Source organism: Trichosurus vulpecula, chromosome 2 (genome assembly GCF_011100635.1).
Source record: "Trichosurus vulpecula isolate mTriVul1 chromosome 2, mTriVul1.pri, whole genome shotgun sequence".
Taxonomy (NCBI): domain Eukaryota; kingdom Metazoa; phylum Chordata; class Mammalia; order Diprotodontia; family Phalangeridae; genus Trichosurus; species Trichosurus vulpecula.
This window is the reverse complement of record NC_050574.1, coordinates 61,243,403-61,259,346: the sequence shown is the minus strand read 5'-3', so window position 1 is coordinate 61,259,346 and position 15,944 is coordinate 61,243,403. Positions and strand designations below refer to the sequence as shown.

Genomic DNA, 15,944 nt, shown 5'->3' with positions numbered 1-15,944 from the left:
TTCTCTTTTCTGCCAGCGATCTCCAGTAAGGGAAGAAAAATCCAAACCCTTTTTGGGGAGCAGAAATCATAGTGAGGAACAGACACTTGGTCACTGTTGACACATGGGTCAAGTATCTCTTTTGTCTCATTAAGAAGGAGGCCTTGAAGGAACCCAGAAAACCTTTTGATCTGAGACTCTAATATAGTGGATCATGTCCAGCATCTACCTCTCTCCCTTCTACACAGGTCCATGCTATTTCTCAAACTCAGAGCCTCTACTGAGCCAGGAATCCTGAAGACATTTAAGACTGAGAACATGAAAAGTCATTCGATCATCTAATAATCACTAATTGTGTGCAAATCTGGTATTTGATGGTGGGGGTAGATATAAAGACAAGTACAAAGGGCTGGCAAGAGAAGACAAAAATAAATATAACACACATCTTAATCTAACACTTCTCACTCAAGTTCTTCTCTGGCTTCACAATAATATGAGAGTGAGTGCCCAAAGATCATATACAAGAGGCAGGTCTTACACCAAGCTGGAAAGGCTTAAAGTCGGTGGGTAACTTGTCAACTGATTAAATCTGCTGTCTGAGAACCTACCAAAGCAAATTTGGAGAAGCCCATCATTACCAGGAAGTTGGAAAAAAGAATTTCTCCTCTAGTGTCCACAGAAACTGCTTGGAGGAGGGCTTGTGATGGGCAGTGGTGGAAAGAACCCCACCGACACCGATGAAATAACAGCTCCGAAGAGCATCAAAAAAAGTTGAAGTACACGAGAAGGGCTCAGATGAAGGAGAGATTACTGACGCCAGACAGAACACAAAGGCAGTCCCTGGGTGGTGGGCTTCTACCACAAGTTCTAATTCCTGCACACACCAGAGGGAGGGGATTTGAGAGGGGAAGGGTTAGTATCTTCTTTCCTGCCTCTGGCATTCCAGAAATGCTGACATCTCACCCAACTTACAGACCCCTAAAGAAAGATGACTTGACTCCAGCAAACAGTAAGCTTTTGGAAGCAGCCTGCCAAGGTGAAACTTAGGAGGGGAATATTTTAGGGAACTCTGCAATCTGCTGGTCCAGCCTCCTCATTCTTCTGAGGCAGAATCTGAGGCCCAGAGGGTCAGGGACTTAACCAAGGTCCCACCACTACTAAGGAGCAGAGCTGGATTCTAACCTGGGCCATCTAATTCTAAAATCCAGAGCCCCATGTCTGGGGCCTTCCTCCCAAGATTTGGTTTGTTTTTCCCCACACTGTGAATGACAATGGACTTGGTGTGGTATCAGGCCCAGGCAAGAGATGATCCAAGCTTCACACCACTTTTCCATTCCCATCTTCCCCTTGGTGAGCTTTTCTCCTTTCCTCCTCCTTCCCCTCCCAACTCTTCCTCGTCACGTTCCGCAATACCGGTTTTTACTCTACTCCACAGAAGTAAAATGAAAGAAGACCAGAATTATCTTGGTCTTAGAACTGTTTATTAATTTGCCTGTCAAACATTCTATACAACCATTTACATCTTACTACAAAAACCTCCTGGGTACATATTGATAGCTCAGCAAGTATTTACACAAAGCTCTGAAACATTTGGTTCCTTTAAAGACAGAGAAAGTGCTGTGTCAAGCCTCCATAGCTCTACCTTTCCCTTCACCACCCCCACCCCAACTTTTGTAAAGAGAAGCTTCTTCCTGGCACACCTCTAATCCACCTAAATTACCCTTCTTCCACACTTGGCCGAGAGAGAGAGAAGGGAACCATGGGTGCATCGGAAGAAAAATAATATTAACAATCCACATGCATATTTATACTACATGGTTCAAAAGCCAAGGGTGTGAGGAAAGTCAAATTTACACCACTGAATCTACCTGAAACACTGCTCAAACTCTTTTAGCCTCTATAGCTCAGTCTCATCTCTGAGAAAACTTCCCAGGGCAAAACTGAAAATTCACATTTACAAGTGCCTGCTAGACCCACATGGAGAGTTCAGCCTATTCAAAAAGTCCACCTAGATAACGTAACATGTTCATGAGGCTTAGAGTCTAACATGAACGGTACTGGTTTAAAACCTAATTCATCTGCACTCTCCAATCCCCAGCCCCCACACTCCTACCCCTCCTCGGCCAGCAAACTCCAAATAGACTTTCTCAAAGCTGATGTTTTAATGAAATCTGTTTAATTGTATAAGTATTCATAATTATCAGGCTCAGACTATTAAAGTGGAAAGGAAGCCTTGCAGATCTAGTCTACCCTGATCATTTTACAAATGAAATGAAGCCCAGAGAGTTCCAGCAACTTGCCTGAGGTCCCTTCAGCTAGCTAGAGGCAAAGCTAGAACTAGCAACCCATCCGGATTTGATTCCTAGGCTAGTGCTTTCTCTAGGACCACCATCCAGGCAGAAGGAATGAACCCCAAGAGATCAATGGTGGTAGCAGGGGCTTGGTCCAAAGCAGAGCAGCACTTGACCGACCATGCCGTCTGGCCTGTCACTGGTTAGGAGAAGGTATAATGACGGGAGTCTTCCTCCCCATCGAGAGTCCTACTGCCTCTTTTCACTCCAACAGAACCATTTAGCCAGAAAGTTTCTAAGTAAACAATGGCTCTCCCCAGGGCTAGACAACCATGGTGATGATATGTGAATGTGGAGTTCCTCAAAGCCAGGATGCCAGTGTCTCCCATATGCAGAGAGAGCCCTGCAGAATGTTATCATTAGAGGGAGCTTTGGAGATCATCGAGTAACTCAACCCTCTCACTTTGCAGATGATGAAATGGAGGTCCAGGAATGGAAGAAAGATTTGCCCAAGGTAGTACCCAATGGGCCAGGGGCTAAGCAGCGCTAGACCCAAAAGCCCTGACTCCACTACCACGTTACACCCAGAACTCACCCATTTCAGGAAAATCCATATTACTGACTGAATATAGGGAAAGGTCCACTTACATTACCCCTCTAAGCAAGGAAAAAAAAAATCCTGTGATTAAAAACTATGGGCCCCAGGACCCTGCTTCAGACCCTAAGAGATCATGACTGATGAGCAGGAAAGAATAATCTAGTGTTGACTAATTTGGAAAATGATCTTGAGGCTTTGCTTGCTTTTGGGTTAAGAGATCTGAAGTCAAACACAACAGTGCAGGGGGTTGGAAAGCGGGGTAGAGAATGGAAAAAGGGGTTCCTCGGTGGGCAGGCCCAATGTTTCTCAAAGTGTTCCCATATTTAAAATGTCATTTATCGAACCTCTGGAGCTCTACAAAATGACCTGGTGTAACAAGCACACCCCTTAGGAAGGAGGCAAGCCAACAAATGAATGTTTAATATGCTCCAAGAGATCTTCTGTTACAGGAAGAGATCTTCCTGCTTGTGATTAGGGTTCGCCTCACACAAAAGCAAAAGGTGGTCCAGAAGGACACTCAGCTGTGTGTTGAGCTTTAGGGCCCTCCCTCAACCTGGGTGAGCCTCAGTCTCCTCATCTGTAGAACGAGGACACACGAAGCATGCCAACTCCACAGGGCTGTTACAACTCAATTAAGAGAGATGTGTGAAAGTACTTTGTAACCATCAAGCAGGATATAAACGGAAGGATTTTATCAACAACAACCACAATAATAACAACTCAAGAATCTGTGATTTCATTTTTGCAAGCAGTCTCTCTGCAGATGTAAATTCCGACTTCTTTCCATCACTAAAGACAGCTTTTTGAGTTGTGGTGGTAAACAAAAAATTTTTTAAATAAAAATTTAAAAATCCTCCGGTCACTAACACTCTGGTGTTAAGCCTCTGCACTAATCGAGGCCGGTTCTAATGACAATCCCACCAAGGGGTCAGGACTTGGACTCCAATGACATAACCCCGCCAAGAACTTGGGGTTACCTAGATGTAATAAAAGAGGCATCGAAGAGGACTTCAGTGAAAAGGCATTAATAAATATTACTATTCGCACCAAACGGCCTACATTTACCAAAGGTTGATTTTGATCCCTCTCCCCCCACCCTCTAAAAGAGAAGTGCTGGAGAAAGTAGGACTGGAATAGTGGGTGTTCATCTGGAGGTGGTTTTCCTAGTCCCTCCTACTTCTGAGAGAGCTCCAAGAGTCCTGTATTTCAGCCAGCCTAGACTGCCTGCCAGTAGGCATTCCCATGATAAAGACAGGAATCCTAGATTTGTTTCCCAGGAGTCAGAAATTCTGTTCGATATTTCCATTGCAAGTAGGAACAGCCAAGTCCTTATAATCAAATCCACGGTGGTCCTCCAGGGAGGACCCCAACAGCATCTGTGAATTTGAGAAGTTTGCTGGATCCCCCAGATGTTTCTCTTAAAGCATCCTGAAATAAAAGCTTCATCCCAGGGTCTAGTCCCACATTTCCCAAGCTTCATTCCAAAGAACCCTACTGGTGTTCTCTCTAATGTGAATGGTGGGCCCCATAAAAAGATTTTGATGCTAGAAGTATTTCCCCCCTCTAAAAACAATCTAAATAAAACACATTTTAATGGCCACTTTCCAATTGTTTAATAAAGGCTTGATTTTCACTATTTTGCTCCAAACTTTGATACCTTCGGTATCTTGGGAATATGCCATAGGTTTTCAAAGAACAGTGGTTATGAAGCACAGCCTCCTCCCCCATTACTTCAAATATATTTTATATTTAACTTTCTGTGAAGATATTGCTTTCTCCCCAATAGAATGTAAGCTCCTCAAGGGCAGATAATTTTTCATTTTTCTGTCTTTGTATCCCCAGCACTGAAGCACAGCGCCTGGCCACACAGGAGGCACTTGATAAGAGCTGTGGAATGAAGGGATCCACCAATATTTCAAGCTTATAAATGTGGCACAGCTAAGCTTGTTTGAGATACTGTTTCAGTACACTAAATGATCCTGAGATCACTTCCTCAATGGCAGGACTTAATACAAGAAACACAAGGACTACCAAGATGAAAAGGACAAAGAAAAAATTTTAATTGCCTGTTGTAGAACAGAACTTTCCCACTCCCATGAAAAAGACATGAACTCTGGCATTCATCTATCCCTTACTTTCTCAGAGAGCCAGACTGAAGTCAGAAGGACCTAGATTCAAGTTTCGTCTCTGATACAGGCTTGTGTGCCTTCCTTTACAGGTAGAAGGAGTTCTTCTTCTAGGAGATCACGGTCCCGCCCTATCCCGCAATTTCCCTAAAAACCCTCTTACCTTAATTGTATCAATCTTCCCCAAAACAGAAATCAAGAACTGTTTGAGGAAAACAGGGCAGTGAAAGTCTAATGTTTTAGAAACACACTCTGTAACCTTATGATTTCCTGGGATATTTCCCCAGTGTTAAACAATTTTACCAAAAAAGAAAAGTTATCTATCTTTCCCTGTTTGCTCTCACACAGCCATTTACAGAGAGCCCCCACACAGCCCAGGAGGACCGAAGCTATGCTCTCTTCCACAGGTCTAATTTCCTCTTTTCCCTGCGTGAGACTGAGCTGTAGAGGGACTGAGACTAGGTGGTACACGTGCCTAGCACAATTACCGAAGACGGTAAAGGTGGAACTTTAATAAGAGGACGCTTGCACTCAAACAAGAGGCAGCAGATGCATTCCAAACTCCAAAGAACTCAAAAATGAAAACGTCAACCGTACATGTCTCCCAACCACCAGCTACATTATCAGACCATCCAAAGCATCCAGATCTGCCCCTGTCCTACTGATTATTTTAAGAAGTACACATGTGGGTTCGGGAGGAGAGGACAGGAGAAAAGACCCCAAGATACAGCCAAAACCAAACCTTTCCTCCAAAATGCCAAGAGGGAAAGCCTTCAGTTTCCCACCTTCTTGCCTATAGGGTAGAGTGGAATCATTTCTACCACAGAAGAACTTCCTCACAGGGTTGGTCTGACTAGTCTAAGCTCTGTGGAGCAGCAGGAGTTAAGTCAGTTAGTTCTCAGGACTCAAATAGGGTGGCACTAATTAAAATCTCCGTTCTAATAAAGGAAAAAAAAATGCATGTACTAGAAAATAAAGGAAGCCCACCATCTTCTCTTTACCCAGCTACATGCATTCAACACCTTCAGCCCAAACCCTGGTGAAAAAATACCATGCTGAAATCCACTGAAGATAAATAGAATATACAAGCGAGTTCCTAAAAATGTGCTTTTGGAGCAAATCACTAGAAATACCAGAGAGGCGCATGGTTTTTGTTTTTTGGGGTCTTTTTTTATAACATGAAAAAACCATGTGTTCTAGTTTTTTTCTAAGTGTTAACTTAAATTGCTTATTGGGTGATCTGAATTTTGACTTGAGTTTGATTCAACAACCATTCCCTGAAGTGCTTTATGTTATGAGGCCTTTAGGCTGGGGGTAAGACGGACCTAGTCTCTTCCCGGCCCGCCCCCCTTCTTACTTATAGTCTATCAGGGAGGGACATAACATGCAGGCGCTGGGCAAAATAGAATATAATGAGTATCAGTACACCAATGTGCCAAGACAGAGAGAAGGAGAAAAACTAAGATCAAAGATCAGTGAGGGGGATTAAGAAGGGTGGAAAAAGAGAGAAGAGAGCAGGGAAAAGCTCCATCAAGAAGCTCATGGTGTCTGAACTGGGCCTTGGAGGTTAGAGAATAAATAGGCAAAACCAGTCTTTTTCTGCCCTAAGAACGGATGTTAACTTTGCCCTATCAGCTCCATAGGGAGAGACTTTCCCTCTCAAAGAGGTCAAGTCTGCCACCAATACTCTTTTAGATCAGTCTCTCAAACTTTAATTCAAACAAAAGAAAGTGTTAAGAAGACTCAATATGTAAAGAATAAGGCCTGTTTATTTAAAAGAGGATCCATTAGAAGCTAATTTAGGATATCCCATGGTTAAAAGTTTCCACAGCTCCTTTTCAAGTTCAATTCCCCCCCCCTTATTCTGCCCCCCCCCCAGGAAAGACCCAATATTCAAAACCTAATACAAAAGGCCCAGCTAAGTAATTTCAATTCTACAAAGCTCACGGGGTCAAAATTACCAAAGAGACAAATGCATCCTCAGAACCATCAAAGAAATCATTTATACCAATGGGAAAGTCACATACCCCAAACAAACAGCAAACCCATTGTAGAGAGAAACCCAGCTCCTGTTCTGACAACACAGAATCTATTTCAGGCTGCATAAAACATAACAAGCAAAATAAATCCAAGGTACAAGCAAAATGCTGCTGCCTCCTCTTTTGTTTCGGGCACAATGCAACAAGGGCAGCCTGTCTGGGGCTCTGCTCCTGCTGATACAGGATTTGCTGCTGAACCTCCTCAAGGTCACAGCCAATTTCAGTTCTGGAATAAAAGGCAGATAGTGGCAGTGATGGTTTGGGTTATCACTGGCAGAAAAGCAGAGTGTAAAAGTTTATGAGCTCATCAGGATTGTTGTACCATTACATCAGAGGCAATTATAAATGGCCAAGAGCAGGAGATGGGGAGCCAATCAGATCACAGATAGGATGTCAACCTAAGACCAACTGTCTCCTGGCTTTGACAGAAGGATTTTACCTCCATAATTCAAATCCCAAACCAAAGCAATCTGCACTCACTACTCCAATCACTCAGCTGTTTACCAGCGCTTCCAGGGAGAAGCCCAGGCCACTGGGCCAGCAGAGACCAAGAAAGGAGATGGCCAGGGCCGACCTGGACACGCTGCAGCCTCGCTCTAGCCGACCAAACGAGGCCCTTTCCCTCCCTCCAAGGGCCTCAGGGGCCAAGGGGCCCCCCTGGGTCCGACTGCAGGGAGAGAAGGGGCTGCCCAGGGAGAGCCCAAGCGCGGGGGGGTGGGGAGTGGGAGAACTCCCCTGGAGGCTCGGCAGAAGCTGCCAGGGGGTACACCCCAAAGCCCGCACGAAGCACGCGACGCCCCCCCCCCCGACCCTGGGCCAGGCCCGTGCCCTCCCCTCTCCCCCAAGCCATCCCAACAGCGCGCACCCCCAGCCCCAAAGACAGAGGCGACGGAGGGTGGGCGAAAGCCCCCGAGACGGCTCTCTGGGAAGCCCCACACAAAGGCCGGGGAGACCAGCCGAGGAAGGCAGCGAGGCAGCCATTTTAGGAGGAGAGAAGAGTGAGACAATGGCAGCTCCCCAGCCGGGTGGGCCCGGGCGGGCCGGGGGCCCCGGCGCCCCCCCCCTCCCCGCCCCGGCCGGCGGCTCGCTCGCCGCACCCCCCCGGCCGCCTCCCCCTCGGAGCGCTCCCTTTACCTGCGGGGTCCGGGTGAGCGGCTGCCCGGCGCCGCCGCTGCTGCTCCCGGGGCTCATGGGCGCGTGGTGGCTCCTTTGTTGGCCGGCTCCCGAGGCGGCCGACCCCCAGGCCTGGCCGCTGCCCGCGTACTGCGAGGCCAAGTCCGCGGGGCCCTTGGCGGCGCCCCCGTCCTGGGGCCCGCCCCCGCCGTAGTCGCTGCCGGGGTAGCCCGGGTAGCCCCGGGCCGAGCTGGGCGACGTGAGCAGCTGGTTGAGGGTGGGGGTGGCCGTGGGCTGCGGGGTGCCCCCGCCGGCAGCCGCGGGGCCTCCTCCGCCCATGGCCCCGAAGCGCTGCGGAGGGAAGGACGCGGCGGCGGCGGCGGCCGCCGAGGCCGAGGCGCTGGACGCGGGGGGCGGCTTGGAGCCGGCGGCGGCCGAGGCCGGGCCCGGGGCGCCGCCTCTCGGGGAGCCCAGCGCGTAGGCCTGGGGGGGCGGCGGGTAGGCGCTGCGGTTGGGGTAGTAGGAGTTGTACTGGTGGTTGGGGAAGCCGTGGTCGCCGTGCGAGTTCTGCGGGGCCCCCGCGTAGGGCTCCAGGCCGCCGCCGCCGCCTCCGCCGCCGCTCTGCAGCGCTGCCAGGCCAGGGCTTTGTTGTCCGCCATGTTGGTGGAAGACAGCGGCGGCCACGGCGGCGGCGGCGGCCACGGCCGACGGGCTCCGGCCGTACGCCTGCCCGAAGCCGTAGGCGGGGGGCGGCAGGGCGGCCGCGGCGGCGGCCGAGTGAGGAGGCGGTGGCGGCGGCGCCCCCACCCCGTCGCTGCTGCCGCTGCCGCCGCCGCCACCGCCGCCGGGCGGCTCCGGGAGGTTATTGTTCAGGGCGGGCCTGGGCCCCGCGTTCCCGTTGGAGTTCTTGAGATCCGGCTCCGCGCCGGCCCCGCCGCCGCCGCCCCCGTTGCTCTCGGCCCCGTCCTGGAGCTCTTTGCCGAGCGGCGGCGGCGGCCCCCCGGCGGGGCCCTCGCTTTCCGGGCCGCCGGCCGCTGCCTTCATCTCCCCGCGCTGCTGCTCCGCCGCCGCCGCCGCCTCGCCCCCCGCCTCCTCTCGCTGCTGCTGCTGCTGCTCCGCTTTCTTCAGCTCCGAGGGCGGCGGCGGCGGCGGCGGGTTGCCCAGGCTGCTAGCGGTGGCGGGGGCGACCTGCGCGGCCATGATCCCCGCTGTCTCCTCCGCCGCCGAGCGCCCCGACCCGGGCCTGTCTTCGCCTCTTGCTCCCCCCCACCCCGGGGCCGAGTCCCCCCGGGCTCCCCTCCCAACCCGCCGGGCGGGCCTCGGCTGCTGGCGCGGCTCGGGGCTCTCTCGTTCGGGCTCTCGCTCGCTCAGCTCCTCTCTCTCCCCCCCGCCCCGCCGGCTCAGGCTCCGGGCTGGCGGCGGCGGCGGCGGAGGAGGAGGAGGCGGCGGCGGCCGAGGGGGCGCCGGCGGCTCAGCTGCTCCTGGCTCTGGGGGCTCGGTGCCCGGGTCCCCCGGCTCATTCCCCCAAGCCCTGGCCTGGGAATGAGGGGGGCGGTGGAGGCTCCGCTCCCCAGGGCCTGGCCCCGCTGTGACTCTCCGCTTTCTGCTGCCGGAGAAAGGAGGAGGGAGGGGGAGGGGGATCGGGGAGGGGGGAGGGAGGGAGGGAGGGAGCAGGGGGGGAGGGGGACCCGGGACAGGCGGGAGGCGGCAGCGGCGGCGGCGGCGGCGGTGGCCGGGGCGCCGTGCGGGCAGCTGACTAGGGAGGGGCGGGCCGGGCCGCTGCCCCTGCCTCCGGGGCGGCTGCTCGGGGCCGGGGCTGCTGCGGGGCGGGCGGACGGCCGGACTGAGCGGCTGGAGCTCCCCCACTCTCCTCCGAGTCCCCCTCACTCCGACACGAGGCTCAGCACTGCCATTTTACCCAGCGCCGCCGCGGCCGCCTGGCAAACTCGGAGCGGAGTGCAGGCCTCGGAACGGACTCTCCTCCGGGCCCCTCACAAAGGAGGAGGAGGGAGGCGAGAGGCGGCAGCAGCAGCAGCGGCGGCACCAGGCCCGGGGCCCCTTCCCCGCACTCAGCAGCGCCGCCACCGACGGCGCCGGGGAAAACCCGGAACGGAGCTGTTCCTCCTCCGGAGCCCGCCCCGCCTCCCTCCTCTCTCCTCTTCCCCTCCCCTCGCCTCCCCTCCCCGGCCGCACCGAGGGGAGCAGGCGGCGTGAACTTTACCCGCCGAGGCCAAACTGGCCCGGGCCCGCGGCCGCCCGGCTGCAGCCCTCCCGCGGCCCCCGCGCCTCCGGGGCCGGCTCCGCGCCGCCTTCCGGCCCCTCCGGAGCACTTTTCTTCTTCCAAGCCCTTGACCAACCTGGAGCAAAGCCCCGGCGCGGCGAGCGCGGCCCCGCGCTTCCCCCTTTTCAGCCCGGAGAGAGAGATCATTGTTCAGCGTGCAGACACTTTCCTTTTTCCCATTTCCCTGCCCTCATTAGCCCTTCTGACAAGGCCCCGGGGGTATGGGGGGCCGGATTATCCCCATTTTACAGAATTGAAAGACAGAGGGGGAGGGATCCTGCTCCAGGTCACCCAAAGTCAGGGGCAGAGAGGAACCGCTTTAATAAAAAAAACACCGGGCCCCAAGGCTGGGGCTTGGGCTCCGCGGCCAGGCCGGCTTAGCCTCTTAAAAAAAAAAAGTGGTCTGTCAATTTGTGAAGAAACGGAACAATAGGGATCAAAATGACTGAGATCAAAGCGGAAGGCTGGGGACTGACCTAAAATGGCTAGCACCCGGGCATCTTTGGTGGCCACTCAGCACTCCAGGGTGAGCAGTATCGGAGCCTCCTCATGCCTGCCTCTAGACAACTGTATCCTCATTCCCCTCTCTAAAAGGGCAAAAACTAAGACTAAAAATGTTGGTCCAGCAGTTTCTAAGCTACACGGACCCGAAAGTTGTAAACTGTCCTAAAGACTAAAAGGGACCCGAACCACTTTTCTCTTCAAGTATGAGAGAAATAGATGCGGCAGCCTGGAACGCACCTGGTCCAATGTAATCTGTACTTCGGGCTGCCAGGACAATCGGTGCTGCTGGACTTGACTCTCCAATTCCACATTGCAAAGGATGCAAAAACTTACAGTTGCACAATGGTAAGAACTGAGAGAACCCAAAACGTGGCATTCCCTGGCCCGACAAATCTAGATTGCACAAACCACCGAGAAGTGCACTTCAATTCTGCCGTTCTACCTGGCAGGCTACGGCATGCAACTGGCCCATCTTATCCATCCACAGCAGCGACTCAGTCCTCCAACTGACTTGGAATATTCTTTGAAGGAGGCCTCATTGTTTTGCTCTGTCATGACAGGCTATGAAAACCAGAGAGGATTCCAGCACAGCAACAGCACTGGAATCTGCCTTTTGAGAGGCCTCATCCAGTGTCACCAGACACCCTAGGCCTCCCTCTTCCATAACCAAGTTTTGTAAAAGTGGAAGCTCATGGGCTACAGTTTTGGGAGCCCCTAGAAGAATTCATCAGCAGAGTTCATTTTAAAAGACTCTTTGTTGGAATTCTGCTCTTTCTGATATAAACAGGCTTGCTTCAAAAATGACATCTTTATCAGGTTAGCTTTAGGGAACAAAAAGTGACTACGATTTAGGTAATGGGACTTGTTAAACTGTATGCTCCCCGAGGTCAGGGCACATGTGTTATCTTAGGGAGGCAGCCCTGAACACTTGAAAAACACTGACTCTGGGGTCATTGGACTTGAATTCAAATTTAGCCTCTCACCATGTGCTGCCTGTGTGACTCTGGGTACATCATAAACCTCATAAGGTTTTGGTTTCCTGGTCTGTAAAGTGAGAGGGTTGGACTCTTAAGGCCTCTGAGGTCCCTCTCAGTTCTAGGTCTCTGATCCCATGATCCTCCTTCCACTGAACATACCTGCCAGGGCCTACTATTCTCCCATACTGGCAAAAGATAGATGTATAGACTAGTCGATAGTGATTGTGTCTTTGTGAAAGGGAAGGCATCCCCTCTCCAAATCTGATATGTATACTATCCAGCAAAAAAGCACCAAGAGCCATGTTTGGACACAGAAACCAACTGACTTGGCACCTGTTTAAATAATGGAGGTCTTGATGTCTTGTGATAGAAAAAAAAGCCCCCAAAGGCTTCTTCCCCACTCCCACCCCCTCTTTTTTTGCCATCAACCTTCTAAAATACATCATGACATATTTGAAGTCCATAGGTCACACCAATTCCTACCTCTGCCACTTCAGTGACAGTTCTGGAGGGGAAAAAAGGTAACATTCAGGAGCTAAAACATCACTTCTTATTTAGCATGGTAGGAGAACTTACCAACTTCTGAAGGCCCCAGGGATCTTGGCCAGTTAATCCACTGGTGACCATAGTAAGTTACAAAAGTCAAAGTAGTCTAGACTATCCTTCACAGAGGAAATTAGAAGACTTCAAAAACTCTCCAATGCATCTTAGGGTGACAAATGAAGCTGGAGACCCTGGTTCCGAAGAACCTCTGGCATATTTTTATTTACTTTTTAAAAATACTAAGCAACCAAATCAAATGGCCTCCAAAATAGATTTGGAAAACTGACTGGAGTGGGCCAGTGCCCTCATTTCACTTGGAGTCCTCAGGGGCTACAAATCTCTCGATGCATGAGGTCCTAGAAACCAAATTACAGGCTGCCTCATAAAGGGAGCTTGGCTATTTAATCAAGTGCCTCTAAGCTGGCAAACAGTCCAGAGTCCTGCACACAAATGAGGAATTTTTACATGCAATTACCCTGCTGTTTTCTTTACAGAGAGCTGTGGTGTAAGGAGAAACCTGGAGCTGAATGAGAATCTGGAACCCAGAAAGGATTTTCTTCCAAATTAGGCCCTCCTCATTTGCCCAGTGGCTGTGAGACACAGAACCAGCTCCAACATCCCTCATTCCAAGCAGAGACTGCACGTGTGGGTGCTCTGTATTAAAAACAACCACCATTTTACCCAGCGATGAGACAAGCAGCTGAAAGTCCATTCAGTTGGGTTGGAAGATGACAAATCAAGTTCTTTCCCCTCCCACATCTCATCCCAAAGTGGGGGGTGGGAAGCTTCCACCTTAAACTGTTTTCCCCCACCCCCCTCAGCCCTGCACCCACCAACCTAGAGAGGTATGCCAGGGACTAGAGGCAACTTTCTTTGTAACTGGTCCAGCCGTCCTCACTAGGGGCAATGGCAGCTGGGAAATGGGGGGAGGCTAGCAGGGCACGTGGCTTGCCCAGGGATCCCAGTCCCCTGGCTGGCCCAGGCTGTGAGATCCTTGGGTGGGGACTGTGGGTCCTCCCCCTGGTGGAGTTTCTTTCCTCCACGGCCCTTGCCATTTAACCCGGCAACCTGGCAGCCCAGGAAACCCGGTATAGATTGGAGGGCTTGGACCAGGACACAGAGGCTCCCTCCCGAAAAGTGCTTCTGCCAGCAGCAGCCTGATGGCAAATATGGACTGAATCGTTGACATGGAAACCGGACTAAAGTCTCTCCTCCTCTCTCCCTCTCTCTCTCTCTCTCTCTCTCTCTCTCTCTCTCCTCCCTCTTCCTCCCCCCCTCTTCCTCCCCCCCTCTCTCTTTCTCTTTCCCCGTTCCCCCAGTCTCTCCTCCCATCTTTCTTCTCCCTCCCCCCTCCTGTCTCTCCTCCCTCTCTCTGTCTCCCTCTGTGTGTGTCTCTCTCTCTGACTCTCTGCTCTGCCTCTTCTCTCTCTCTATCTCCCTCTCTCCCTCCCCCTCTCTCTCCCTCTCTCTTTCTCCCCCTTCCCCTCTCGCCTCTCTTCCCATCTTTCTTCTCCTTCCCCCCTCCTGTCTCTCCTCCCTCTCTCTGTCTCCCTCTGTGTGTATCTCTCTCTCTGACTCTCTGTCTCTGCTCTCTCTCTCCCTCTCCCCCCCCCCCCTTCTCTCACAAGAGAGTTCTTATCATTATCCCCAACCACACAGCACACGGCAAACGTGGACTGGATCAGGGGCCTAGAGGATCGGGCAGAGTTGGAGGGGTGGGGGTGGAGGGGTAAACGGTAACCGCCGTACTTCCACAGTCCCAGGGAAGAAGACTGAACAAGGACACAGATTGGAGAGAGCGGAGAATGTTCTCTCCTTTTACTAAGGCGCATAGTGTGTTGGGATACATGGACTAGACCCAAGAACAAGAGAGCAACCTATTATAATCCAGAGAGTGAGCTGCAAAATGTGGCACTGAGTTATGGAGGGGTAGCTGAGGGAGAGGAAGCGCCTGCAGGGGAACCTCAGCCCCTTGGGCAGATGCACTTCCCAGGCTCCTTTGAATGTTTGAACAAACAACTCTAAGATAATTTCCTGAGTCTGCTCCTTCCTCCTTCCCTCCTCCTCCCACCAAGGGCCAGATCACGTCTTTCAGGCCCAAGGGATCTCAAGGAGGACTTTTGTCAGGTTCGGTACTAGCAATAGAGGGGAATGACCCAAGCCCTGAGTTATGCCCCAGCACACGTTTCCCACAATGGCAAAACAGCAGATATCCAGCAGGGCTCTCTGGAGTGAGACCCGGAGCTAGGAGTTTAAGCAAAAGGGCAACTCTGTCAGTTGACGGAAGCCAGAAGCAAAGTTCAAAGCCTGGCCTGGATTTCCATCTGGAGTGGTCTGTTCCTTAAAAGTTTGCAACTCGGTGCAAAGAAGCAGCCCCAGTGGAGGCTTCAGGATCAATGTGAAAGTCTAGCACTACCATCTGACAGAGAGCTGGAAAACTTTGGGCTGCATATTAAGAGAGGAAAGTGGATTGAAGTGAGAGTCAAGGCAATTCATTATGTTACCAGCTTCTAAGTGGGAGTCGCAAAATGCGAACTGGAGTAGGAGAGGAGAAAGTGGAATGGAGCCTGAATTGTACTCCACGCATCTTCCTCAGTTAGGGTGTACCTGACAAGGCCAGAAATCCCAAAGGAGCCGGCCAGGAGGTTCAAAGCAAACCCTGGGCACTACCATCTCACAGATTTATGCCACAGGACTCAGAGAAGTAACATCTGGGAGCAAAGTCAAGAAACACTCTAAGAATCCTGAATTTTAAAAGGCCACATTTTACTCACAAAAGGAGGGATTGCTTCTTTGGTATCTGATACTAAAACAAGGGAACAAGGTTCTCCTGAAATTGCCACAAAAGGCTGTTACAGTCTAATATTGCCTGGTACCAAAACTGAGCCCTTGAAAACAATCTGGTATTCAGAGCTGCTAATGGTACAAACGTTCTCACAAACATATTCCTATATTTTCTATAGATACATATAATACACATCCACATATGGGGTTCCCAGTCTCACTGGTAGCTTTCTATCTATTCTTTCAGAAAAGGCAGAGTAAACCCATTAATAAAAAACATGGACTGGAATTTGATGAAACCACTGCACTGGATCAGGAACCCTAATTTCTCATTTCTGCTGAGTTCCACTGGAGATTTTCGTGCATCAAATTAATCCCAAAATGGTCCACTAGAAACTGACATGGAAGGTTACGGGATCAAATCCACTTTCCTCCCCTACCGGATGGGAAAGCAGGCAACTTTATGCCCAGTTTTTTTTTTCACTATGCCAGGTTGCTTGAGGATGTGGGATCCTCAGCACCAAATATATTTCCAAGTAAGGATGAAGTCACTAACCCCTCAGCTTTCACTATGAAGGTTACTGCCCATCAGCTGTAATATCTTCAGCTCTGATCTCCCACACTGAACTGAGGAGAGCTATTGGTGTATTTTGTTTCAAGGACTATTCTAAGGAAATTTCTCACCTAAAAATGTACTTAAGGGTAAGTT

At 51.4% G+C, this 15,944-nt stretch overlaps 1 protein-coding gene across 1 annotated transcript in view; it reads right to left on the bottom strand.

The window, feature by feature from the left end:
• The window catches only part of ARID1A (AT-rich interaction domain 1A), a 91,713-nt gene extending 82,012 nt beyond the window's left edge, over positions 1 to 9,701 (bottom strand). The window contains exon 1 of the mRNA XM_036744481.1: positions 8,168 to 9,701. Within this exon, the coding sequence (XP_036600376.1) occupies positions 8,168 to 9,346 (1,179 nt within the window). The 5' untranslated portion in view covers positions 9,347 to 9,701. The remainder of the gene's footprint in view (positions 1 to 8,167) is intronic.
• Positions 9,702 to 15,944: the final 6,243 nt, after the last annotated feature.